The sequence below is a fragment of the Bipolaris maydis genome (genome assembly GCF_028858645.1).
Source record: "Bipolaris maydis strain C4 unplaced genomic scaffold PSV08scaffold_6, whole genome shotgun sequence".
NCBI lineage: Eukaryota > Fungi > Ascomycota > Dothideomycetes > Pleosporales > Pleosporaceae > Bipolaris > Bipolaris maydis.
Genome location: NW_027093862.1, coordinates 181,292 through 206,142, shown reverse-complemented (window position 1 = coordinate 206,142; position 24,851 = coordinate 181,292). Strand labels below are relative to the sequence as shown.

The following is a 24,851-nucleotide window of genomic DNA, read 5'->3' as shown; positions in this document are numbered from 1 at the left end:
TGTGTATGCCTGAGGGGGAGGGGGGGGCGAGAGAGGTGTGTGTGTAATGAGAAGTCGGGAAAGGGGGAGAAAGGGGAGTTGTGGGGAGGAGAGACAGGCAGAAAAAAACCAAATCGTCCCTGTTTCAGCATGAATAGGCGTAGTAGGTGCAGGTCTAGAAGCAAATGATGAAGAAGCAATGTGGTGTTTCACAACTTATCAACTCTTACATATCTTGACAGTTTGTCCTTGACGCTCAACTTGAGCACTTGGTCCACCACCTCCCTCCATTTATCCTACTTGCCCATTCATACCCAGACGGCAAGACGCTTACACGACTTGGCCTTGTCCTATTGCTTCACTCGTCCTCATACATCCCCACTACTCCTCTCATTCCCTATCTTCCTGCTGATCTAATTGTCCTGACAAGATATACGAAGTATGCCAAAGTCGACGAGAGCAAATGTATATATATATATATATATATATATATATATATATACATCATAAAAACACACAATTGATCTCCTATTAAACCTGTCGTGCTACCAATCGCCCTTGCTCCTTGCCTAAACATGACGCATCAAAGCCACCACACACCCCCAGCTCCTCAGGCCTTAAACCTCCTCTTCTCAGTCGCACTGCCTACCAACTCCTCGCCCCGGATAATATTCGTCGCACACACGACAACCCGACTGCCCCTCCCCTCACCCCCAGATTCCTTCAACTTGTTGCCGATGAACCTCAGCGCTGCAATCTCGGCCCTCGTGACGCCACCGAGGAAGAACACAGCTACAGTCTTGTTTTTCTCCGCTTGGCTGCCGTTAAGTAGCTGTCTCGCTTTAACGGCTTTCTCCTCGCCCTTTTGCGCCTCATCGAACGTGGCGCCGCGGACGTATTTTGTCGCATCGTCAAAAATGCGGAGGCCCTGGGCGAGGGGATTTGCTTGAGCCGACGCCCGAGGGTCGGTGGAGGGCTTGATGGCATTTGCCAAGGTGTGTTTCTGGATGATTGATTGAATCAGGCGGACACTTAGAGGTGCGTAACCTGAGAAAGTGTACGAAATGTCGTTTGGATTCGCCTCGTTTACATCGTCGTCCCAGATTTTGAGACTCTTTCTCAAGGGTGTGTAGTTGGTTACACTGCCCGGTTTCGCTGGTGCACCTACACCGCCGAGACTCACGCCTCCTCGTGGGGCGAGCAGACCCATCTTCTCAAGAGAAGCGAGGGTGAGCATGTGCTGCGGCCCGTAGGCTTGGATGATGGCACGTTTGAAGTTTTCGAGATCCTTTGGACGAATACCCGCGTTTGTCGTACTCTCCAGGCATAGCAGACGTAGAATGGCAGGCAAAGGTACGTCGCGGTTGATGAGTTCGGTAATGGTATCGTGTTGTGTTGTGGGGTCTGCGCCAGACATGATGTTCTGCTGTACTTCCAGACTTCGTGTAAAGATGTCGGTACGCGTGAACTTGATAATCTCCTCTGCAAGGCTGGTGTGTAACTTCAAGCTGGCCTGCTCGGCCTGATAACCAGGAAGCTTTGCGACAAAGTCCCGCAACTCTGAAGTCGTCTTCGTGGCAAGCTGGTCACGGCCAGTGCTACTCTGGAGCCGCCGAGCCGCCTGGTTGAGGAGATTGCCTACAATGGCAAAATTGGCATCACCAAGATCAGTGTACAATGTGTCTTTGGCATCAATCATGACCTTGCGCTTCATGCTGGTAGATGCCGAACCCGTTTGACCTTGTTGAGGCGTTACACCACCAATAACGGAAGAATCAACTTCGGTTTGATTGGCAGAGATGTTGAAGACCTCATCAATGAGGCCCTCATAGGTGAGCTGAGTCAGTAGCACAGTAGGAAAGTCAACTTCTCGATCAATAATGATGAGGCTGTCTATGTTGGAGCTAGGTGTCAACCCCAGAAACGACGGTCCTCCGCCAGCAGACGTCTCGCTTGCAGCAACCTCGGTGCGCATGCGAATGAGCAGGTCCGCAAGGCGCTTTCCGTTGTCACCTTTACCAATGATTCGTGGAAAGAGTCCATACTTTTGCTGCTGAAGCATCAGTGCCTTGGCTGACAAATAGATGGCCGTCGGGTCTTTTCTCTTTAGATGGTCAGCTTCCGGTCTGGTGGCGATGGGATGCAACATACAAGATACAGGTCCGACACGGCATCTTCCAGCTCAAGCGACAAGACATCATCTGCAAGAGGCACGAAAAACAATGGCCACTCGCTCACACTAGCTTCACCCAGGACACCTGCTTCTTCAAGTAGTTGGTCGGACGTCAAAGTGCGGCGGGGAACCCAGAAGATGGAGAATTCATGTTCAATTTGGCTGTCGCGTCGAATACGTTTTATCTGATCTATCTAGGATGTTAGCACCGTACAATAGACTGATCCTATATAGACGATAGGCAATCCAATAAAAGCGCTTTGTTTATTCTAGGGATCAAGACTGGCCAGACAGAGTAGGTGAAAATCTGCCTAGCCTACTTTTTGACCCAAAACATACTGTGAAGCATGCGAAGAGTGAAGCAAGGAAGCCGAGAAGCTTCACTTACCAGCAACAGCCATCACAGTCTTTGCCTTTTCGCCTCTGACGAGGAAGACAATGTTGCGCTGTGAGGAGTCGACATTGTCGTTCTCAAGGAAAAAGGGCTTGTCAACGCCATATTCTTGTAGCGTCGAGAACTTGACCAGGAGATTCAGCGGACCGGCAAGCGTCTTCTCAAGCACGAGGTTCTTCTTTCCTCGTATCTATTTGCATGTGTTAGATGTGGCAGCACGTTGCGGCGCTGATATTACCTTACACCTTCGAGCAGAAGAAGCAGCTCTCGCCGCGCTTTTTCAGTTATATCCGCCGCATTGAAAGGTGTGATGGGCGCCATAGTCGCCGCTGTATCATGAGCTACAGCTTGTGCGAGGCTTTCCCAGAAGCATGACTACATGCAGCTCGGCCTTGTGTTGTGAAGGTCGATGAGGAGTGAGGATGAGCTTCGGTTGGATTTCTTAAGCTCTGGCCCAAGGGCACGTGCACTCGTGTCTTGGCACATGCTAGGGCGGAAGCAGTGGAGACTGATGAATCAGTCTCGCTGTTTTTTTCTGCAAGTGTACTTGTATTCTTGTATCACGTCTGAGTTGGCTCATTTTAAATAAACATGGTCACCTGTGGCAAAGTGCGCGCCAATGTCTGCTGGACAGGAGAATCGCTTTTAATTCCTTTTAATGTGTGCATCTACCTTCAAGTTACACCAGAGACATTGATCCTCCTCCAACACGTCTGCAAACATGGGTATACAGCAAACCAGCAAATATCATTAGTTTCATAAATGCAATACGTGGAAATTTTTCAGATCGCACAGAATGAGCGATCCGAGCCTTATGCGCCCAAAGCCTTGAGAGCGATGCGTAGTTCTTTTACCGCCGTGTCAGCATCTTCGAAATTGAGTGCCGAGATTGCCCACTTAGCGTGCTTTTGGGCCAGCGCAATCGAGTCTTCATCATTCTTGAAAGGGCCATTGGAATAGTGCTGTGAAGGCTGGGGTGGCGGTGTGGATTGAGCATATGGGTTCTGGTGCGGCGTTGGTGTGTATTGTTGTTGCGGCGGGAAAGCGCCCGTCTGTGGTGGTGCATATTGATTTTGCGGAGGAGGTTGGTAGGTATTCTGGACAGGCGGAGCGGCTGGTGGCGATGCAGGGTTTTGGTAGAAGCTCGCAGGATCCGATGCACCAGGCGCTTGCGGTGCTTGGGGACTAGTAGGCAGAGAAGATGTCAAGGGATCGCGATCCATTGGTGCTGTTGGTAGACCAGGTGGTGCCGACTCTCCCGTAAAGGTAGGAGGATCTGTCTTTGGGAAATATCCCCCGCCAATAGAAGTGACAGAGCCCTGCCGTGATTGGGCGGGCTGTGAAATTGGCGATACGTCGCCATGGGAGGGCTGTGTGTATCCGGTAGGCGCAGAAGGGAGATCGGGAGCAGGAGGTGACACTGGAGGAGCGGAGAAGTTGGGCGATAGTTGTGAGGTATCTGGGGCCGACTCAACGTAGGGCTGGTATGGACTTTGCGGTGGAGCGCCCTGATTTATACGCTGTACCTCTGGGTCTTCTGGATCCAAAGCAGGCGGCGATGCAGCTTGTTGGTGGGTTTCTTGCACAGGATTCGTCGTATTGGGATCTTCGCCAGCCTTGATGGCTTTGAGGATGCGTAGGGCGTGGTACTTGGCGTACTTTGTCTTTGCGGCGATTTCAGCGTCATTGCTTTTCCAGACGGACATCATCTCGAGGAATGTGGAGGCTGCGCGCAGAGTATCGACTGTTTGTCTGTCCACGGCAGTTAGCTTGGACGCTCATGACACCATGCACTGGAGACGTACCCATTGACTCTATTCTCAGCCATCTCGCGCTCCGCCTTGGACAGTGTCTGGAGGGCAAACTGCTCGCAGTAGGCGCTTGCGACGGTGTCATCGACCAAGGCCTCCTCACCAGGGTTCTCGGCTTTTGCCTGCTCGAGTTTCTCCATGAGATCGGTTGTGTAGGCAGTGCATTCCGGATCGGCCGAGTGCAGGCCGCCGGCAATGATTTTCTGAACCATATAGAATCTCACTGGTCATGGCGGTTAGCACGCGCGCTGGAAAGAAGCATAGCAACAATGGTACTCACGCCAGTAGGTCATGATGGGCTTGACGCGCTCGAGCTGGGCGGCGCGCTTGGCCGGCTCAGCGAGCTGCAGCTTCTTGAGCTTGGCTGGAGTGACACTGGCCATGGCTGTGGATATCCGATGGTGCTGAGTACACGACGTGGGTGTTTTGGAGGGGGTGAATATAGTACATGTATATTAGGCTCCCCTCGGCGCGCGGAGGATGCGGTCATAGGCGCTAGTGTGTAGCAGCATCCCTGTCTCCCCGCATCGCAGCTCTGGCCAGGTAGACACACGGGCAATGCTGCTGCAAATGAAAAGAAAAGGCCAACCTGGCATCAAGGCCTGGTGAACACCTATAAGCCCTGCAGCAGCACCTCTTCTTTTCTCCTGCTTGCTCTCCACTTTACTTTACACACCACCCCCTCAATCATGGTGCGCACATCGACCCTGCTCGCCGCTACGGCTGCTATGGCCCTCAATGCGCGCGCAGAGAGCATGTACCCCAAGAACAGCGCCGTCGTCTCGATCAACGGCATGGACTACGACCGAGTCATTGCAAAGTCAAACTACACCTCTGTAAGTGTACACAACCTGACTTGAAAATTACCGACTAATGAAATGTTAGATTGTCGAGTAAGCTACATTCATCTTGACCAAGCTTCGCATTCTTACATCTCCAGATTCTACGCGCCATGGTGTGGCCACTGCAAGAACCTCAAGCCCGCCTACGAAACAGCGGCCAAGTCGCTTCAAGGAATAGCCAAGGTCGCCGCCGTCAATTGCGACGAAGAGATGAATAAGCCTTTCTGCGGAAACATGGGTGTACAGGGCTTCCCTACTCTCAAGATTTTCCGTCCCAGCAAGAAGTATGGCAAACCAACAATCGAGGAATATCAGGGTCCTCGATCAGCCAAGGGCATCGTCGAGACTGTCAAGGACAAGGTCCCCAACAAAGTCAAGAGGGTAAACGACAAGAACCTGGATGAATGGCTACAAGAGAACAAGGATAATGCGAAGGCTATTCTGTTCAGCGAAAAGGGAGTTGTCAGTGCCACACTCAGGGCACTGGCAATCGACTTTGCTGGCATCGTCTCAGTTGCTCAGATTAAGAAGGCCGAGAAGGCAGCGGTTGAAAAGTACGGCATCACCGAGTATCCCACACTGATCCTCATTCCCGCCGGCTCAGACACGCCCGTCAAACATGAGGGCAAGCTCGATAAGGCGGCCATGGTCAAGTTCTTGTCTCAAGTAGCCCCGCCAAACCCCGACTGCCCTCCTCCTAAGGAGAAGAAGGCAAAAGGCAAAAAGGACAGCAAGAAGGATTCCAAAGCCTCGAGCAAATTCTCCAAGGCTTCGGCTGCTCACAAGGATGCTGAAGCTTCTTCAGCTGCCGCATCAGCGACAGAAGAGACCGTGGAGCAATCTACGGAGTCGCCCGATCCAAACATCAAGGACGAGGACACTCCAAACCCAGTTGTCATTCCTGAGGAAGAACTCAAGCCAACGATTCCCTTGATCGCTGAATCTGCCGAGCTACAATCCCTGTGCTTGACCGACCAAAGCAAGACATGTATCCTGGCACTCTTGCCTAAGGACGAAACCGCGGAAACCGCCACTACCGCCATCGCTTCTCTCGCTTCTATTCACAAGAAATACGATGTCTCCGGAAGCCATCTGTTCCCCTTCGTCAGCGTTGCCTCGACCAATCCTCTAGCCGCTAACTTGATTGCGGAGCTGAGTCTCGGAAGCGCAGACCAGGTGCACCTCATTGCCACCAACGGTAAGCGTGCGTGGTACAAGAAGTACTCTGGCACCACTTTTGGACTTCAGGAGGTGGAGCAATGGGTCGATGCCATACGCATGGGAGAGGGGAAGAAGGAGAAGTTGTCAGATTCGCTCCTGGTGCCCGGTGAGAAGCCACAGCCTAAGAAGGTCAAGCAGGAAGATCACGAGCAGGTTAAGATCCAGGTGGAGGAAGTTGAGGAAGGCTCGCCTGAACACAATGAGCTTTGATTGATGTTTGGAGAAGTCTAGTCTAGTGCTCTTTTTTGGGATTTGTACATCAAAATGTTTATTATGGCTTATTTTTCTTAAATGGCTTTCTCCTCGATCAAAGTTACCCTCATATCAGCGTGCAGAGAAATTCTATCTGCCTTTGATAGTAAGATACTAATAATCTAAGACTAGTCAATTCCAAGCTGACTGCAAAGTCTACCTGTGGCACCTGATTGAGACCTTTGTATGTTCCTTCGGGGCTGAAAGACAACAGTATCTGTCACGGTCTCAGCCATTGTTTTTTTAGCTTCCTTATTTACAAAACCTTCACCGGCAGCCATAGCGGGCGAAGCTCCCTCGATGGTCCTACCCCAGCTTGGCTAGGTGGCGGCGGCCTGGATATTGGGTAGCCTGGGTAGTGGGCTGCATATGTAATTGGAGGCCTGAGGAATATCAAGCGCTCGCGTTGTCGCAAAGTCTTCTTTGTCCAAAAACATTGCAGTCAGATGTGTATTCAGAGAAATGCTTGTGTCGTCATGAAGTTTTCCTTGTCCAGAGCTATTGCAGCCAAGTGTGCATTCAGAGAAATGTTTGGGTTCGAATCATGATATTTTAGAAATCCAGACGAAACCGTTTTCGCATTTGCTCGTCGTAGTAGGATTTGCTAGGCTCTAGAGATGATACGTGAGAAGTGCGGTCACTCTCCAACTTGTGGCAGTGCGTATGTGGTCTAAACGCCCAGCTGTACCGCTCGTGCAGTACTAGCGTCGCCGCCCGCCCGCTCCCAGGGGAGGCACTTCACAACCACGCATCAACGCCTCAATATGTTATGTAACATAACCGAGCCCGCAACTGTCGGAGAAGAACAGACAAGCGGGCTCGGGAAGGCAGATGTGGATCCATTGTCGGCTTCGCTATACCCAAAATGATAGTTGTGGTCAGTGAACTTGGCAAAGGGAATAGGGTATAAAGGAGCCATGAATGTAGAGATATTCTAGGTAGACATCATTACAAACTTCTTTGCCCCAATCATTATTCTCTGTACCTCTCTGCATTAGATATCTCTATAATGGCCCACCAAAACCGCCTTGCAAACGCGCATGTCCTCGTCTTTGGAGGGACATCAGGCATCGGCTTCGCCATTGCCAACATGGCCCTCTCCTACGGCGCCAAAGTCACCATTTCAGGCTCCAGTCAGCCCAAGGTCGACAAAAAAATCGAGCATCTGCGGTCTCTGTATCCAAACACGCCTGCTACCAACGTAGCAGGCTTTGCCGCCGACCTGGCCGACAAGGCGAACCTCGAAAGGAATATTCGCACAGTACTGGACAAAGCAACTGAAAACGGGAACAAGAAAATCGACCATATTGCTTTCACATCCGGAGACTCTCTTCATATAGCCAAGATTGCCGAACTAGACATCGGCACTGCACTCGATGCCTTTACCGTCCGCTTCCTTGCTCCATGCGCCTTGGCGAAACTCATTGTCAACGGCGACTACATGCCCAAATCCTCCAACAGCTCCATCACCCTGACCGCCGGTTCAAACACGAAACGCCCAATGCCAGATTGGGCTATTATGGCAGCCATGGGTGGTTCCCTCGAGGGCCTAACACGAGGTCTTGCGGTAGACATGGTTCCAATTCGCGTCAATCTCGTCAACCCTGGTGCCATACATACGGAGATGCTTCAAAGTGTTCTAGACAGGCTTCCGGCTGAGGCGGTTGAGAATATGAAAAAGAGTCTTAGTCTGTCGGGTGAGATTGGCCGACCAGAAGACATTGCTGAGGCCTACGGATGGATCATGAAGGATAGGTTTGTCAATGGGTCGGAGGTAAATAGCGATGGTGGGCGTTTTCTTGTTGGTTCTACATCATAACTTCCTTTACCGTAACTAGTGACATGTGAAAAGTAGCACAGTTTAATCTATGCTGATTTCCAGTCCCTTGTATTGTGCTTCTTGCCTGGCAAGATCTGAAACTTTACAATCTGTCACGAGGCCTCTGAAACCTCGCTTTTGTAAGTCTCGCAGTTCCTCGTCACTCTTCTTCATGTCGTTTTCGAGTGCGGATTTGAGTTTTCGGCCGAGGAAGCTCTCATCTTCATGCATGCGCTCGAATACTAGAGTGATCAAGTCGATTTCGTCCTTGACACTTTGATCGCTGGTTTGACGCCATTGGATAACGAGCACGCATGCCGAAACGTACAGAGATGAACCTATATATGGGGAGAGCAGTAGATCAACCGAAATGCGCGATGCATCTTTGACTATCTGTGCGACGTTTCGAGCCGCAATGACAGCGAGGCTGAATGGGGAAGATGGACTTGAAATCGAACCCTGTTGCTCACAGCTGTAATGTAGTATCAACGTCATGGCATTTAGGGTGATTTGCAGCCATACTACCTGGTGGCGATCTGCCGGTGGTGCTGCCAGTACTGAACTCGCTTGACGGGGCAGGCTGAGTCGGAATTTAATAATCAGGCTGTCCAGCTTGGCGCATTCTTCTGCATACTCGGGTGAGTCGGGCGCACTGTGTAGGGAATGTATCAACTCAGACACTCGACCGAGCAGAACATGCGCAATTGCTAGGTAGTGTAGCACATTCAGAGGCTCTTTTGCGGACGACGATGAACATATCAGTTCAGATAGGTTCCGCATAAATGGCGTATTGGAATGATGAAGCGTATTCGATTCTGGATTCATGGCTTGAAAGACCGATTCAGGTTTCAATAAGTCGACTTTGAATTGCGTCTCGGGTATAGCAGCCTGCCAGCCCGTCACCCATGAGTTTATTCGGTCCAACATGAAAAGCAGCCATAAAGCTCGCCGACGCTCTTCTTTACCAATTGACGTCCTCTCTTCATGTACAGAGGGCCGGCTTGTTTTCGCATTATCCGCATCTACATTCAGACCAAGAACAACAGCCCGTCGCCATGCTTTTCCCAGGAACAGCCAGCTGGATGAAAAGTCGCATGAAGTCCAGGAATGGAACATGAGAAGTAATACAGATTGGATGGTGCGTAGAGTCGGTTCGGGCTTTTGGCAAGTGAGGTTATAGGAGAACTTTGCTTGCTCGTACCAGTCTTTTGAACGCTTTTTTATCGCATCTTCAGGATGATATCTAGCTGATACACAGCAGATTGCATAAAACAAGGTTGGTGATTCGTCCCGTAGCTTGCCGCTTTCCACACTAGACAGGAAGCTCTTCTTGTGAAAGCAGGGAAACATAGGGTAAAGATGCTCGAAGAAGAGATTGGTTAGCTGGACAACGATATCTTGTGAAGGCGGCTGGAAGCTATCAAACGCCTGGAAACTAAAAATATCATCGGTTTGAATGTCCGTGGATTCGGATGTGGGGAAGTACGCTAGAGGATCTTCATATGCTAAAGGAGCGGGCCATGGAAGATCGAGGATTGTGCCTGTGAGTTGTGTGGACGGCAGCGTGCCAGCCAGCCCCATACCAAAACTAGAAGGCAAAGCAACTGGGTCGGAACTAAGAGAACTCTCTGGGTAGGTTGCAGGAAGTAAACTGCTGTCTTGTTGTGACGGTGCCCCATACTGGCATCTAATATTTAGTTTTCTACACAAAGAACAGCTCGGATGCTCGGCCTACATTGCATATTACTGTTAGAGAGAAGCCAAGTGTGAACAGTAAATTACTACACGTACGTCGCATTTCTTCTTCCGCTGTCGACAGCTGGTGCATGCTTGCTTTCGCTTCGCAACTGAAGCTGGTATAGTCAAGGTTACCATAGTTGCGGGTAAGCCGAGTATTTGAACATTTGATCCAAGAGACTCTGAGTGCGGAGAGAGCCAAGAAAAGCGGAGTGGGAAGTGCAGTGGAATCATGTGTGGCGTTCGAGGTGCAGCCAGGCTAAGGGGAGTTAGATCAGAGTTAAACCTAATATGTATTCCTGGAAGCCTGAGATTAGGGCGCAATCAACGCCAACCAATAATGTGCAACGAATTGTATAAGCGTTTCTCGAGTTCCGGATCTAACCACCATGTTCTTCAGTTTTCATGTATGTATATGACAATGCTCAGAGAGAAATCTCTACAAAGCGTACTACTAACAAATGAAAAATTGGAATTAGTTATCATAGCTTAATTCTCGGCCTGCATTGCTTGTAGTCTCTATCCATCACTTTGTATGCCTACCAGGGCCTCGAAAATACCAAAGGCACGTACGAAGCAAGGAATGGTCGCAATCTTTAGGACATAATGCATTGATTCAATTCAATGTCATACACCTGTAAGCACTCGATCTCAAACATTCTTCGCTTCTTAGGTACAACAAGGCAAAATCCTGGCGCAGCTGATGCTATCCTAAATAACTAAGTTTTCTAGCGAAATGTGTCCAAGACGGGAACACTCCTGTATCAAATCTACGCTAAAACCTCGTTGCTCTAGTCCCTCAAGGAATGAAGAGTAAAATACCCATCAGCCTATGAACTGGCTGAGTTAATTTCCACGCCCATTTGTCCATCCACAACTAAAGAAATTCTGAATCAGTATCAGAAACTAAGGCGATTCAACCCTACTGAGATGATGTTAAAGTCGATTTAACAAGAATCTATTAGAATATAAGAGGAAGTAACCTCGCCTTTTCCCGAAAAACAAGACTCCAAACATATTTACAGGATACACAAACTATTAACTCCGCCTAAAACTCGGTACATCTCAATATAAACACACTTATTCACAATTTCATAACTTCATGTAAATAAATCTCTAACCTCATAACCCGCACCCACCTGTTCCACATCAGGAAACATGCATCCACACCTCACTCCCCCCCAGCAACCCCCAAACCCCTCCCTCCCGATCCCCCACAACACTCCCAACCCCACCCCTCTCATCGATCCCCTCCCATACCCCCGGCGTCCCCGTCCACCGCCACACCGTGCCATCAGCATGCCGACTATACAGCATCTCCCCCACCGCATGTATCCCCACACTCCCCTTCTGCTCAATAACGCTCCAATACGGGCCTTTGGTATCGAGCCACACAACCGCGCCATCGCTCTGCACTTTGAAAAACTCGTTGCCGCCAACCGCAATTCCGATGTTCGCGGTGTTTCTGTCGAGGATGGCGATGGAGGTGTAAGGCCAGCGCGATCGCACTAGGTCGCCGTTCGCCAGCAGGTTCCATAGCGTTTTGTCGTCGGAAACGGCGATTTGGCGGGACCCAGGCGCGGTTTGGTCGATTGTGAGCCAGGTGGAGCTCGAGAGACGGACTACAGAGCCGTCTTTGCGCCGGGCATAGAGTTGGTCCGATGCGGCATGGATTTCGAGGATGGATGTGTCGGTGGGGCTGATGGATTGCCAGTTTGAGGCTGTACCTGTCCAACGAAAGGTTCCGCCGTCGTAGTGGCGTTGGTAGAGGATGCCGTTTGCGCCAGTGATTTGGGCAGTTTCTTTGTAGTTATCGACGGTTGTCCAGGCGTTGTTAATGTACCGGAGGATCTGGCCCGTCGGGCGCATCTGGTAAAGACCGTCGTTGGGGGCGGGCGTGCTGGAGCTGGAGGTTACTTGGATCAAGCTGCTGATTTTGGAGCCAGAATCTATGAGTTTCCATTTTGGGGTTTTCCAGCCGTAGATGCTGTGGATGCCCATTTTGTCGTCGGGGTGGATTGGGTGCATGAGACCGTCGTAGTAGGCGAACATGATGGCTGATGGAATGCTGCTGTGACTTAGTCCGAGGGCGTGGCCTATTTCATGTACAGCTGTGGTGGAGAAGAGAATGTTGTCTGCCCACTGTTCGTTGTCGTTGAATGTGATGTTGATCTTACCCGGAGTAAAATATACACCATCTGTGTCTATCATTGTGATGGCGACAGTTGTGTTACTGCTGATGGGCAAGAAACGGATGTTTATGTCGGCCCTTACATTTGAAGCTGCTTGGACAATGTTGAGTGGGGCAAAGTTCATCCATTCAGCAAAGGCTGCGCTGGGGGATGTTAGCATCCGTAAGACTCATGCGCTACGCACCGACCCTATAGTACTCAGCTGTCGCTCCTGCGACAAGTCGTTTGTATACCTGTCGATGCGCCAGGTCAATGTCGTCTTGGCCCATTTCGGGCCCCAAAGCACATATCGCTCCTTGGACTCCTGAATTTCCCCAGCCTCAGTACCAATATACTGCTGTTCAGTTCCACAGCGAGGCCCATCCATCATAGCCACCATTTTTTCACTGAATTCCCCAGTCACGGGCTCCTTTAGCTTTGCCTGGATCTTACGGATGGCCTCTGGAAGATCCTTGTCTGGCACTGAAGTGCCTGGCTTGAGCCAGCCATAGAGCTTGTAGAAGTCATTGACATGCTTGGAGTATTTCTTCTGGTCGGCATTTGGGGCTTTTGTTGGTGCTCCATTTGCTCCTGACAGAGAGGAAGTTGGGATGAGGGATGTAGTGGCTCTGCCGACGTTACGGTGGGGTACCGCTAGGCAACAAGATATGAGCCCTAAGAGCAAGGCACTATTCAGAAACAACATCTTAAGTTGCTTTTTGAGACTAGATGGCTATATTACGTTCCAATATATAGTTTCAAGCATGGTTACCTGATCTGTCCCTTGTCCATCTCGAACTCATGGATAGTGCTCATGAGCGGGCCGGTGACCGGTTTGCGTAGCATGAGATGCGATGGTGTTACCGAAGGATGATAGCTACTATTGACTCTCCTGTAAGAGGAAGGTGCATGGTGTCTGGAACAGCTTTCGCTTAGTTGTTTGCTGTATGTCCTAGTGAAGTGTTGTGGTGTACTGAGTACTTTGTGGAGTGATAGTCCAATGACCACCAGCGTCTAGATGGAGCCTCGCATGCAACACGCTGCCAGTGGCTTTGTTTAGTTCATTGTACATGTCTTGGAATATTGGAACCAGTGACTTGTAATATATTGGCGTTGGTGTGGTATTGCGGCGCAGCGGGGGATTCTCGGAGTGGCCACAGCGAGAGATTAGCGAGGTCTATAGATGCAGCCGCTCAGGTCGAACTGCACATATCGTACGTTCAGCTGAATGCCATGATGTAGTCGACTTTTGGCTCGGGAATACTCGCGTCTTTGATCTTTCGCGAGCGTCCAGGTAAGCCGCCTCAGCCGGTTCTAAATTAGACTCGGTGTTCACGGTCCAGTGCAAATAACGTACAACACATTTTCACAAGTAAAGTGAAGAGAAACAAAACAATGTTTGAAGAGGCTTTTCATCTGGGTCACGGGACTCAACACCTCATGTTGCCCTCAAGCTGGTATTTATTCGATTCCATCTATGACGTGTAGCACCTGTCCACCTTGTCGTCACCATGTGCCTTACTATGCCTACCTGCCCATGCTGTTGATCATCTCCCTCTGGGTGGCACGGTCCTTGTTGGCCTGGCTGAGCGACTGAAGACTCCGTAGATCTCCAACAACATCCTTAGCCTTGCCAAAGTAGACCTCTTGCAGCAGATTGCGCATCTTGAGCTCCATGTCTTCGACCATCTTGCCAATATTGGCGACGTGCGAGGTGTCATCCTCAACGGCCATGTCGGCTTCAACCTGGCGTACCATGTTGCCGGAGAGGTCGAGGCCGCCGAGTGCTTCACTGTCGGTGCCGAGGGAAAGGATGACAGTCGATGTAAGCTTGTAGTGCGATGTTCTAGCGCGATCTTGGGCATCGAAGACGTGGATGCTGTCCCAGCTGCCAGAGCTCTTCGGGGTGGGGCTGACGGCTGTTGTCTGTCTGTCAGTGTCTACTCAGCAACGCGGATCCAAGGCGGCATGCATACACTTTTTCAGCAGCACACAGCCAGCAAAGCCATCGTCCATATCCCACAGATAAACACTGGATATTCCACCCTCAAAGTACCTGCCCGCGTCAGTTAGCACGACCCCGCCATAGCCACGTCCCCACCCCCGCATGCAACTCACAGTTCTCTGTAGACGTCAAAAGCCTCGTTTGCCTTGACCTCCATTTTACGGACACGATCACTAGGCGTGACACCCTCGTCAATGGGCGGCTCGAATTCGTTGCTCCACGGACTGCGCCAGCTGTCACCGTCGCGGTTGTAGTCGCAGCACAGAAAGTCGCGCTTCGTCTTTGAGCACTTCTTGACTGTCAGGGGAATATCGACCGACTCGAGTAGGTCCTCTTCGAGCGAGGGATTGAGCTGGATAATGTGGTCGACATTGCGCTTGACGTCCTTGGGGTCCAGCCGGCGGAGGAGGTCGCTGGAGCTATGTTAGCAAGAAGAGCAAGGCAAGTGCGCGTGCAAAAGAAAGAATGACGTACAGAGCGCTATCAATGGGATCCGCCATTTTGCTGTGCTTGGCCAGGAAAAAGGCGGGCGTGGTCAAGGGCGGGTTGCTTGAGTATTGTCGACGAGTGCCAACGCCTTCGAATGTCTCGAGCCCCGGCGATTCGCCCGCTTGGATTGGGCGCTGCTCCCGCGAGTCATGCGCATGCCCGCCGGGGTAGCTCATGGTCACGACCTCTGGTGGACAACCTCACCTCTGCTTCGATTTTGACATTTGTGAATTTGGATAGCGTTGGAACTAGTAGTGTTATTTGTATTCAAGGTTTCCAGTACCATGGCCTTGGTGGCAGCTGCGATTTACTCATTCACCATGCGGCAATCGCGCTCTTCACTATCCACCAGAAGACAGAGACTGCTATGCAAGAAAGAGAGGTGCAGCTAAACACCATACCACAAGTAATCATCGCGCTAATCCTGGGTAGTTCTTCTCTCTTGCTTTCTCTACGACTCAATAACATGCTAGGGGTTTTGCCTCCCGCACCAATAACATGCCTCGTGAGCAGAGCGAGTAGAGTAGAACATTCGTCTTGAATTTACTATGCGAGACCTGTTTTCGACAAACTACAGTAATGAGCAGTAGTTTGTAGTAATTTGTAGTAATTTGCAGTAATTTGCAACAATAACTATGCATGAATCCCTTCTGTCATCTTGCATGCTACCAAATGCGGATGCAAACGAAGGCATCTCACCTTCACTCTGCCTGCAAACTTTGCACGCCAGTGCGCCCATAGTCACCCAAGCAACCATGTGCGGCATTAATGAGCCTCTCACAGTCATCATAGAGGTGAGTCTGCATTTTTGGTGGGCATATGTAGCCCTTCTGCAGCACCACAGTGCACTCACCTTCACTGCCTGTCAACGACATCACCGCACTAGCGGGCCTCCTCAGACATATTTAATGTCCACCTGCACCTCTGCACTTCTATACTTCTCCACTTCTTCCATATCACACAAACATTCTCAAGGCATCACTCAACTTCAACATCAACATCAACATTATGTCTGACACCGACAAGACCACTAGTGCCAATGGCTCTGCTCCCCAGTTCACCGAGCGTGAGCTCCAACTCCTGGGTTGGGCTATGCAGTCACTCAAGTCTGGTCCTCCAGAGGTATGTGATTGCGATTTTGTTTCGAGAAAGATCTTTGGCTTGCCCTCTTCCTACAACATGCTCACTCTTATTAAAAGATCGACTACGACAAACTTGCTGCCTTTGCTGGCATGAGCAACCCGCGTTCTGCCAGCAACGCCTGGGCCAAGATCAAAGTCAAATTGATAACCCCTGCTTCCGATGGCACTGTTCCACCTACTCCAAAGAAGGCTCCTCGTGCTAAGAAGGCTGTTGCCCCCAAGAAAGAGGGTGACGAAGCCGATGGAGATGCCACCCCCAAGGCCACACCTCGCAAGCGTGCCTCCAAGAAACAGGAGGTCGACGGCGATTCTTCGCCTAAGAAGAAGCCTGCTCGTGGCAATGCGGCTCTTAAAGAAGAAGAAGGTGAGTGCTTGTTCAGACACGCCATGCAACTCTTGCAATGCTGATTCCATGTAGTTATCAAGTCTGAGCCTGGCGAGGCTGAGAACTCCGCAGACATCGATGCGATCGGGTCTGATGAGGAGATGATCGCAGAGGCCTAAAAGCGTCCAAAAACTTCAAGGTAAGCCAACATCGATCCTTCCCACAACTTGTTCACTGACATCACAGGTGCCTTTCTTTATCGACGCGGCCTATGTATCACATATGGCTACTTGCAGCATGACTTGACTGATAGCTTTGGGTCCCGGTAATATAATCGGGTAGTGGTAAAAAGTTAGATATTGTCTTTTCCTGCGAACATACGGAGTTTGAACACATGGGGTAATGGACGTTCACGGTCGAGTAGTGTATCACGAAGGAAAGCGGATAGTCCGAGTTGACATGTCCCTCCATGATAATTGCAGTGGAAACTGCGCGAGTTTAATGCAAATGACTATCGGAAACACTGGTCCATCTTTGCAGTTTTCCAACTTTTGTGCAATAGTATTCACATCTATCTTGTTGGCATCAAAGCATACATAGTAAACCAATATGTCGCGTTCAGAAATCAAGCACACGCTGTTGGCCGTCACTTCCTTCAAATCGCGTGACCCAAAGGCCAAGCAAACACAACTACGCATTTGCCGCTCCATTTCCTCCACTACTTGTCGACTCTTCTCACAATTGCAGAACACCTTTTTTCAACCATTCTCAAGCACATTGTCGACATGGCTGATAGCTACTCAATGACCAGCAAGTGGCCAATGACCTTGGTCGAGACTAGCGTCAGTGTCATCCATCTCTTTCTGATGCTCCTCATTTTCATCTGCGTCGTCATCGTCATCGCCTTTGTTCTCTTCATGGCACTTGTCGTTGCCCACAATGTCTTGGTTACTATTCCTCGAAATAAAAAGCGTCAGGAAGATCGCCTAATGCAAGACCTTGACTTCGCTGATATGCCCCCGCTTGTCACGACCGACACGCTGCCATCCGCATCTACCAGCTCGACATCCAATCCAAAACGGTCGCGGAAACAATTTGGCAAGCGACCAAAAAATGAATACTAGCCACTTCCCCTAGTTCGGAGAGCTTGCCACTGAGATAAGACACAGCACCTCGTAAGCAAACACACTACATATACGAAATGGCCCCAGCATTATACCAAAATCAGTTTCTCTAACAGTTTCTACAGACATCAATATACCACCCAGGGAAGCCATCAGATTCATACAATGAGGACACAAGGGAAGGGAGGCGCGATAAGGTCGCTCATCAGGCATAGCCTCCAGGTATCTATCTCGCGATAAAACAGTTTTCTTTTGGTGTTCCACTCCAAACGTTGATACTTCAGTTGCCTGTGTAGTAGCTCAAAACTTAACGCTCCCAATTTCTTGCAACAATTTCTCGAGTGCAACCTGCCTCTGCTTTTGCCAAATCTCGTGAAGCAGCAGCGATCCACGAGGCGAATCTTACGAAGCCGAATAAAGCAAGGGTCACCCTGTCATGGCAACCGTAATTGTGCAAACTAAGACAGTATTTATACTGCTGAGGCATGTCGCATTCCCCTCATCTCTTCCTGCTTACTCTAGACTAGCTCTACAACTCACATTTCGAAAGTGAATATCAAGAGACAGGACTAAGTACACCGTTCATCATGTCATCTCAGAAAGCTTCATCAAGCTCCGGCTTCAGCTCCTCTGGTAGAACGAGCTCTAACGTGACCAACCACGGCATCAACAATGAGGCAAGTCCCCGGACCGCTCGGATCACTCACCATCGTGCTGACCACGTTGTTCAGGGAAACCACTGGTGCACTCGTGAATCTGGTCCCAGCGACACAAACTCGAATCCTTACCACTACTCTAACAGGGACGGCTCATACTATTACAGCAACTCCAACGTAGGCCCAGGAGGAACGGTGGTGTGGAAGTGTACTGATGTAAGACCAGGGCTCGAAGTACTTCAACAACGGCAGGGGAGGCGCATGGTATACCCCACCTCCCAAATGAACATGCTACTGTTCTTGCAAGGTGCCTCTTATTAGATAAAGAGGTTCCCAGCTACAACGGATGAGCAAAGCAGAGCCAGATACAAGTGAACGTTGTATATAGCATATGAGATCCGTACCGTAGACAGATAACACCACACCTCAGCCCATGCACCTTGCACGCCACCCCGACTCGGCAATATACACCTACGACGCCCATGGCGGCACTAAAAGTACCCATCTGCGTCATCTCCCCCTTTCTGCACCACCACCGCCGCACACGAACCACGCGCGAAACTCCTCCTACGTCATCAAGCCATCTCCACCCCAGAAAATCCCCGAGTTCGCATATTACCTGCCGATCCACCTTCACCCCCCATCTTACCGAATACAGCAACTGTAGAAAACAGGCGTCAAATGGTTATATTAAGTCTCTCACCACCCCGCTCAAATTGTAATCAGGGCAAGCAAAATAAAACAGGGTATGCAGATATCCGCTGTGCACACACATGGGCGTGCGCTGCGCGCGTGCCCCTCGGACACACCACGGGAATACCAAGGACCAGTCACACCGGTTAGTTAGTACACCAGTAAGTAGTAATCAACCCCCGTCTTCGGCACTTTTGATTCGTCTCCAAACAGCCTATTCTTCCAGCGGAAACACGGGACAGCCAAGTTGGAAAAGAAGAAAAATTAAGCTCAAAGGGTAACTTTGACACGCGGACCGTCTCGCACATATGATGCAGAAACGAGACGCACGGATGAGAGCAAGGGTGGGCACGGTGGTTTTTTGCTGCAATGAGTAACTGTGGATTGTAGGCGCTTATCTTGGCCTTGAGGAAATTTCCTCTTTGAGGAAGTCGTCGAAAATAGGGCGCGTGCTTGGTAGTTACGTAGGAAAAGCTTGTCTTTTCTGATGGTTTCGTTTTCGGGATGACGGGCACGTTATGTGGCTGGAAAGGGGGAGGGTTTTTGCTACTCTTCCACTCTGTATGTACACGTGACGGCAATAAAGTTTTGGGGGGAATGGGAATTAAAAAGTAGATTAAATTCAGGATTGGGGGCTCGTGTTGCTTTCTCTCTATCTGTCTATCTGTTCGAACGAAAGATTAACAAGGTCGTTAGAAATGGTCTCGTGTACGGGTGTGCATGGTGTGTATGGCGAAACGTCGATAAAAAATCACCGACTTACTACCGTCAAATCTCTGGTGTTTTTACCCAAAGGAGTAGGTGTGGAAAAGAGGCTCATGGCTTGTCAAACTTGGCTTCTCACCAAACATCAAAAAGCGGACAAAGCGGTTTTTTATTTGCGAGGAGTTTACTGCGTCAGGTAGGTGTGGAAAAGAGGCTTCTGGCTTGTCAAACTTGGCTTCTCACCAAACATCAAAAAGCGGACAAAGCGGTTTTTTATTTGCGAGGAGTTTACTGCGTTAGGTAGGTGTAGAAAAGAGGCTCCTGGCTTGTCAAACTTGGCTTCTCACCAAACATCAAAAAGCGGGCAAAGCGGTTTTTTTGGTGAGGAGTTTACTGCGCCAGGCAGGTGTGGAAAATAGGCGTACAGAGCCTCTTTCGTTGCGTAGTCATGCTAGCGGAGCCTGTGACGATCGGTATCCATGTTGTGACGATCATGTTGCTTTTTTGCTGCACCATGACATGGCATATGCGACGTTGGACATTGGTCGGGACAATGTTAGTATCAAATTCTCCGACTTGACTCGCGGGAGGGCTTCTGGACTTTGTCGGGGAATTTTGAGCGCATCTGGCATGTGCAGATGTCATGTATACGTACATATATTATTTTTGTACATGGAACATTAGAAATGCTGCAATACCATATATACGCATGTATGTCGTCTGCAGAAAATAGATGCAAAAAGCCACGGAATCAGCACTGTTGCCAGCATACACCGCAAAACATTCATTGCAGCAGCCACGTCTCACGCGGTTGATACACGTCAACTTGCGCCGCCCAAAAACAAAAGCACGGTGTACACCTTGGCTTACCCAGAACGGCAGCCATGAAAAGTAGGCGTATTCCTTCGCTTTATCTTGCATATTTTCGGCCAGCACTTCCAGCCCTAAATTAAACCATTCCACCCAATCTCTGAAAAAAGAAATAAAAAACACCCAAAAGAGAGGACCGAGCAGAAAGAAGAAGGGAAGAGCACGGTTGCAGTTACATCTTCGGGAAGTCTTGGCTTCCGCAAGTGGAGTGCAAAGGAAAAGAAATGACGCACGTGTCCCGAAGACCAAAATCAACTTGGAAAAGGCAAAACTTCAGAGATGCCGAATACCAGGCTTTGCTTTATGTTTAACCACGAAGAGTAAAAGTAGAGCAGGATACGAAGGAAAAGGCTTGGTGATTATACTGGATTGAGTAGGCATTGAAAATAGGCGTGTAGCTTCTCCTCATTCAAAACATGGCCACCCCCTCCCTCCTCTCCCCTTCTCCACTCCCCGATCCCAACTACCCGCGCCCGCTCTAACTTCCCCTCTTCCCGAGTCCGACAAAAGCTTTTTTCACCTCCTCTTATCTCGAGGATGTGATGTGGTGGTTATCTCATTGTTAGTACAGTGGATTACGAGTTGCGTGGGGCTCCGAGGATGTAGTATGTACAGTAGTAGGTGTAGTTTACGTAGGTGGTTACTTTAAATGAGCACATTGCAGATAACCCAAATTGCATACGCTTCGATACCTCACACGTGCATCCGACACCACACCAAACCCTCTACATAATACTAAAAAATGGAATAGAAAAAAAAACAAAGATAAAAAAATATAATAAATTCCCCCCCAAATTCAACAATCCCGCCACACCTTCCCCTAGTATCTACTACCCAATTCACGAAACACACCCGCACCTCACCCACCCTTGCACCTTTCCCCCCCCCCTGGCCTGCCCTCTCTCTCTTTCACTCTCAACCCTGCCCACCCATCCAAGCAACACCCCCCAAAACCTACCAAATCCAGTAACCCATCGAAAACAGGCGCACTTCTTGTGTACTCTTGGAACAAAGCTTGTCTATCTCGTCTCACGAATAGGAAGCGCGCGGAGAAGGGGGGGTCCTTGAGCGCACGACGGTCAGAGTATGGGTAGGAGGGTTGGCCCGTCTTGTCTTTCTTTTAGTCTGTCTTACTAGTTGGACAAAGGGGGACATTATGCTGGACCAAACCCTGGGCGGATAACAAGGGGTGGGGGGTATCGTGGGTTCTCCCCTCCCCCCTCCGGGTGATAAAGAGAGAGAGGGGGGGGGAGGTGGTCATGACGTAAGGTCTGTGAAAGGGAGAGGTATCCGGGCCGATGAGGGCATATCGAGCGGGTTTAGTACGAGGTCGTCGTCGGTATGTAATTAAGCCGAGTAGTGCTGATGATTGGGAATATTTGCACTTGCAACACGTGGAAGAAGAGTATATACCAGAGAGGGAGAGAGATGATACTGGTTTTCGTAGTTCATGGAACGTATAATAAAAAAAATCTAAATGAAAAAAAAAGACTCCATAACTCCCCACCCAAATGCCCCCCCACCCTCCTCGCCCTTGACAACAACGAACCCGTGATTTCCGAAATCTGAAGGCATGAGAGAAAAAAGGGTCGATTGTTATGGTTATAAACCTTATTTGAAAGAACCCTCCTCCCCCCCAGAAATAAACGCCTGAGCTATGCAGAACAAAGATGAAAATGATCTTTCTACGAATTTACCTAAACACACACACACAGACGATTGTCATTTCGTTAAGGGAAAAGAAAAAGAAGAGGAGAAATATTGAGAAAGGTTCTCAAAGCTCATCACGGGTGGGAATACGAATTTCCCAAGATTTGGGACCGGGAACAAAGCCCATCCACCAATTGTACAAGCGTCGCATCTCAAGAATGAAAATCTTGGTACTATTTGTTTTTCGTTAGCATGCCATTTCTTCCCTGAAAAAACAACAACAACAAAGAACACGTCCTCAATCACCGCATGTGCGTGTGCGTGTGCGTGTGTAGGAACAGATAAATATGCACTTACAATCTTCCTGGAACCTGCGTCCACTGGTACAAAATGTAGTAAACAGTGCGTTTTACGAGGTTGAACTCTGCCTTGACTTCGTCCCACGCCGACATGTTCCTTGCATCCCAATCGCGTTCAAACGACGGAATCTCTTCATCGCCGGTGAGCACGTTGATGGGCTTCGCCTCATTGGCTTCTTCCAGCGCGAGCTTCGTTTTCAAGACGCCCTCATCGGTCTTAGGGACCGCGGATGCAGCGCCCTTGGCTACACCTTCTCGCTCGTCAATCATGCGGCGGAACTCTTTGATCGCGGATAGAGAGTGCGAGAGCCGGTTCATGGTGTTGACGAGGGCGACGAGCTCGGTGCGGCGAAGCGGCGGGTCCTTGGAAGAATCGTGCTCGTCGAATTCGAAAAGCACCTTGAGCGCTGTTCCGTAGCCGTTGGTCTGGAGCTTGCCCCAAAGACGGCACTTGTCACAACCAACGCAGTCCATGATTCTGCTTACATTCCTGAAGCGGTTGCGGAAGTCCTCTTTCAGGGCCACGGTGTCGGGATCCTGGAACATGACTGTCTCGTCAAAAATCTCGGGTCCAGAGGGGAGCGCCGAGGCAAGACGAAGGACAGAGTTTTTGGTGCGGAGATCTTGCTCAGGGTCCTCGGAACAGAAGGAGTAGTCGGAAATGTGCTGCCTAATCTTACCGACTGCACGCATGACGAGGGCATAGTTGAAGTAGACATTGGAGATGCGCTCCGGGTGGTTGTGGAGGCGCTCTTCATAGCATGTCAGGTTAGGTCCCCACTGACCGGTCTTCTGGTCGAGGTAGTCCCAGCACAAGTGCGTAGATATGGATGCGTGCATGCCCGAGATGACACGATGGAAGACGCGCTTTTCCAGGCAGGTATCGTCGAATTCAACAGGATCAAGGCTGTTTACGGGCGATCCATGAGCGATGGCAGACTGGAACTTTTGCTTTTGGCCCTGCTCTTGGATGACGTTCCGGAGCTGGTTAGCCGCTTGCATCTGTTGCTGGTTCCCAAAGGCGCCAAAAGGCGAGTTGTGTGGAGACGATCCGCCGGTCGCTGGTGCATTCTTTGGAGGCTTGCTAAAGCAGTTTTCGCGGTATATAGCCTCCCAGACCTGCTGGGCTCCAACACCTGCGTATCCGGTGAAACGTTCTGGGTTGTCTACGAGTGAGACGTAATCGCCCTTGGCAGTCGCCGACTCATCATCTGGTATACAGTAGTCGCGCTCGTCGCATTCATCGTCGTACTCGACCACACAGCTCTCGTTGACATCCTCCCCCAGTTCTCCCTGTAGCGGCCGCTTGGGCTCTTCCCTCTGCTGCTTCTTCCCCGGATGTTGTGCCGTCGGTCCCTCGAGTTTGCCCAGCTCTTTTGCGCGCCAAACCAGCGGTATGTCCTCCTCATTGTCTAGCGTATTGACCGCGCATGCCACGTTCCCGCACATGCCATTCTCGTCGTCCCAGAACGGGCATTTCTTGCTGTACAGGCTTAACCGGTAATGTGAGAAGAAGTCGGTATTTTGGGTAATGGATTGGAGGTAGGGCTGTATGGCATCGTTTAGCTGCTCGAGGGTGCTGTAGCTTGCGCAAGCGTCTGATACTATGGCTCCAGGCGATATCTGGAATGTAGGTTTAGCACTCTGGCCCTGGGCTCGAGTCGGTGTACATGAAGACGGATTGCTTACGTCGCAAACGTTTGGAGGAGGACTATGCGCCTTTGAAGGCGTAGCATGGTCTACAGCGTGCGTACTACCCAATAGCGCAAAGACTGTCAGGTAGAAAACATGCGCCGCTGAGCGCATTGTGGTGTAACTGCGGTCGCACTACTAGTCCTCCGGTCAGCAAACGTTTGCAACAGGTGTCTCCGCGATATGTGTAGATGCCACACTCACAATTCACAGTATCCCGAGTATATGAGGCCCCCCGGGAAATTAGCGGCCGATGAATCGTGTGGGGAATGCGAAGAGGCCAGCGTGTAGGTATCAAAGAGGACGATTATCCCAGCGAGGATCCTGGCTGTGGCGGTGCGGCTTATGCTCTGTTTGGGAATTTCAGACTCGAAGCAGATTAAATCTCGACCAGACACCGATCTTGGCCCGAAACCCACAAAGGGTGGAAGAGCCGGACGCAGAAGGAGCGAGTATAATATATTAAACTCATACCCCGGCTCATGGTTTCTAATCACACGTTGATGGGGCCACTGCAGCTTGTAGCAATGTGGCCTATTACTTAGCAGAGTGTGGCGGTGGACCCTGATGGACCGACCCTTGCAAGGTACCCAGAGGGGCCAAAGACGTGAGGCAAAGACGGTCCATTCTTTGTCACCGCTGCTTGGGTGAAACGCAGCAAATATCAAACGCACCAACACACGCACAAAACAACCAGAGATAACAAATTGTTCTTGTCCCGCCTGCTTCGTCCTTGTCCAAA

At 50.2% G+C, this 24,851-nt stretch overlaps 10 protein-coding genes across 10 annotated transcripts; 5 read left to right on the top strand and 5 right to left on the bottom strand.

Moving 5' to 3' along the window:
- Window positions 1-589: 589 nt before the first annotated feature.
- On the bottom strand, window positions 590-4,776 carry PSV08DRAFT_221744 (Sec1 family-domain-containing protein; the record flags this gene model as incomplete). Its single annotated transcript, XM_014219651.2, has 7 exons — window positions 4,638-4,776; window positions 4,352-4,580; window positions 3,401-4,298; window positions 2,790-2,921; window positions 2,541-2,736; window positions 2,131-2,342; window positions 590-2,083 (listed from the first exon to the last, which is right to left on the bottom strand). Exons 1-7 carry the CDS (start codon window positions 4,738-4,740, stop codon window positions 590-592), a joined length of 3,264 nt encoding a protein of 1,087 aa, XP_014075126.2. The 5' UTR covers window positions 4,741-4,776.
- Window positions 4,777-5,043: 267 nt separating this feature from the next.
- Window positions 5,044-6,826, top strand: PSV08DRAFT_401273 (uncharacterized protein; the record flags this gene model as incomplete). The annotated part of the gene is made up of 3 exons (XM_014219649.2): window positions 5,044-5,193; window positions 5,243-5,250; window positions 5,298-6,826. The coding sequence occupies 3 exons, from the start codon at window positions 5,047-5,049 to the stop codon at window positions 6,628-6,630; spliced, it is 1,488 nt and encodes a 495-aa protein (XP_014075124.1). The 3' UTR covers window positions 6,631-6,826.
- Window positions 6,827-7,681: 855 nt separating this feature from the next.
- On the top strand, window positions 7,682-8,491 carry PSV08DRAFT_370551 (uncharacterized protein; the record flags this gene model as incomplete). The annotated part of the gene is made up of 1 exon (XM_014219648.1): window positions 7,682-8,491. The coding sequence occupies one exon, from the start codon at window positions 7,682-7,684 to the stop codon at window positions 8,489-8,491; it is 810 nt and encodes a 269-aa protein (XP_014075123.1).
- PSV08DRAFT_409249 (fungal-specific transcription factor domain-containing protein) lies at window positions 8,461-10,635 on the bottom strand (the record flags this gene model as incomplete). The annotated part of the gene is made up of 3 exons (XM_014219647.2): window positions 8,461-10,222; window positions 10,283-10,527; window positions 10,614-10,635. 3 exons carry the CDS (start codon window positions 10,633-10,635, stop codon window positions 8,534-8,536), a joined length of 1,956 nt encoding a protein of 651 aa, XP_014075122.2. The 3' UTR covers window positions 8,461-8,533.
- A 742-nt stretch (window positions 10,636-11,377) lies between these two features.
- On the bottom strand, window positions 11,378-13,106 carry PSV08DRAFT_389181 (uncharacterized protein; the record flags this gene model as incomplete). Its single annotated transcript, XM_014219646.2, has 2 exons — window positions 11,378-12,563; window positions 12,609-13,106. Coding segments are annotated over 2 exons (1,684 nt in total), but the record flags the coding sequence as incomplete, so codon positions are not given.
- Window positions 13,107-13,772: 666 nt separating this feature from the next.
- On the bottom strand, window positions 13,773-15,069 carry PSV08DRAFT_361589 (F-actin capping protein; the record flags this gene model as incomplete). Its single annotated transcript, XM_014219645.2, has 4 exons — window positions 13,773-14,318; window positions 14,376-14,455; window positions 14,518-14,817; window positions 14,879-15,069. The coding sequence occupies 4 exons, from the start codon at window positions 15,067-15,069 to the stop codon at window positions 13,927-13,929; spliced, it is 963 nt and encodes a 320-aa protein (XP_014075120.2). The 3' UTR covers window positions 13,773-13,926.
- Window positions 15,070-15,648: 579 nt separating this feature from the next.
- On the top strand, window positions 15,649-16,539 carry PSV08DRAFT_350722 (uncharacterized protein; the record flags this gene model as incomplete). The annotated part of the gene is made up of 4 exons (XM_014219644.2): window positions 15,649-15,687; window positions 15,869-16,015; window positions 16,093-16,399; window positions 16,454-16,539. 4 exons carry the CDS (start codon window positions 15,649-15,651, stop codon window positions 16,537-16,539), a joined length of 579 nt encoding a protein of 192 aa, XP_014075119.2.
- A 606-nt stretch (window positions 16,540-17,145) lies between these two features.
- Window positions 17,146-17,484, top strand: PSV08DRAFT_246668 (uncharacterized protein; the record flags this gene model as incomplete). Its single annotated transcript, XM_014219643.1, has 1 exon — window positions 17,146-17,484. The coding sequence occupies one exon, from the start codon at window positions 17,146-17,148 to the stop codon at window positions 17,482-17,484; it is 339 nt and encodes a 112-aa protein (XP_014075118.1).
- A 587-nt stretch (window positions 17,485-18,071) lies between these two features.
- On the top strand, window positions 18,072-18,807 carry PSV08DRAFT_246667 (uncharacterized protein; the record flags this gene model as incomplete). The annotated part of the gene is made up of 2 exons (XM_066092338.1): window positions 18,072-18,404; window positions 18,550-18,807. 2 exons carry the CDS (start codon window positions 18,072-18,074, stop codon window positions 18,805-18,807), a joined length of 591 nt encoding a protein of 196 aa, XP_065949177.1.
- A 3,553-nt stretch (window positions 18,808-22,360) lies between these two features.
- Window positions 22,361-24,524, bottom strand: PSV08DRAFT_38749 (endoplasmic reticulum Oxidoreductin 1-domain-containing protein). The gene is made up of 3 exons (XM_014219639.2): window positions 24,314-24,524; window positions 24,107-24,247; window positions 22,361-24,040 (listed from the first exon to the last, which is right to left on the bottom strand). The coding sequence occupies exons 2-3, from the start codon at window positions 24,221-24,223 to the stop codon at window positions 22,412-22,414; spliced, it is 1,746 nt and encodes a 581-aa protein (XP_014075114.2). The 5' UTR covers window positions 24,224-24,247; window positions 24,314-24,524; the 3' UTR covers window positions 22,361-22,411.
- Between the last annotated feature and the right edge of the window lie 327 nt (window positions 24,525-24,851).

Coding starts and splice junctions, on each gene's coding strand:
- PSV08DRAFT_38749 (XM_014219639.2), bottom strand. CDS start 24,223: ATGCGCTCAGCGGCGCATGTTTTCTACCTGACAGTCTTTGCGCTATTG. Junction 24,041..24,106: donor CTCCTCCAAACGTTTGCGAC/GTAAGCAATCCG, acceptor CCTACATTCCAG/ATATCGCCTGGAGCCATAGT.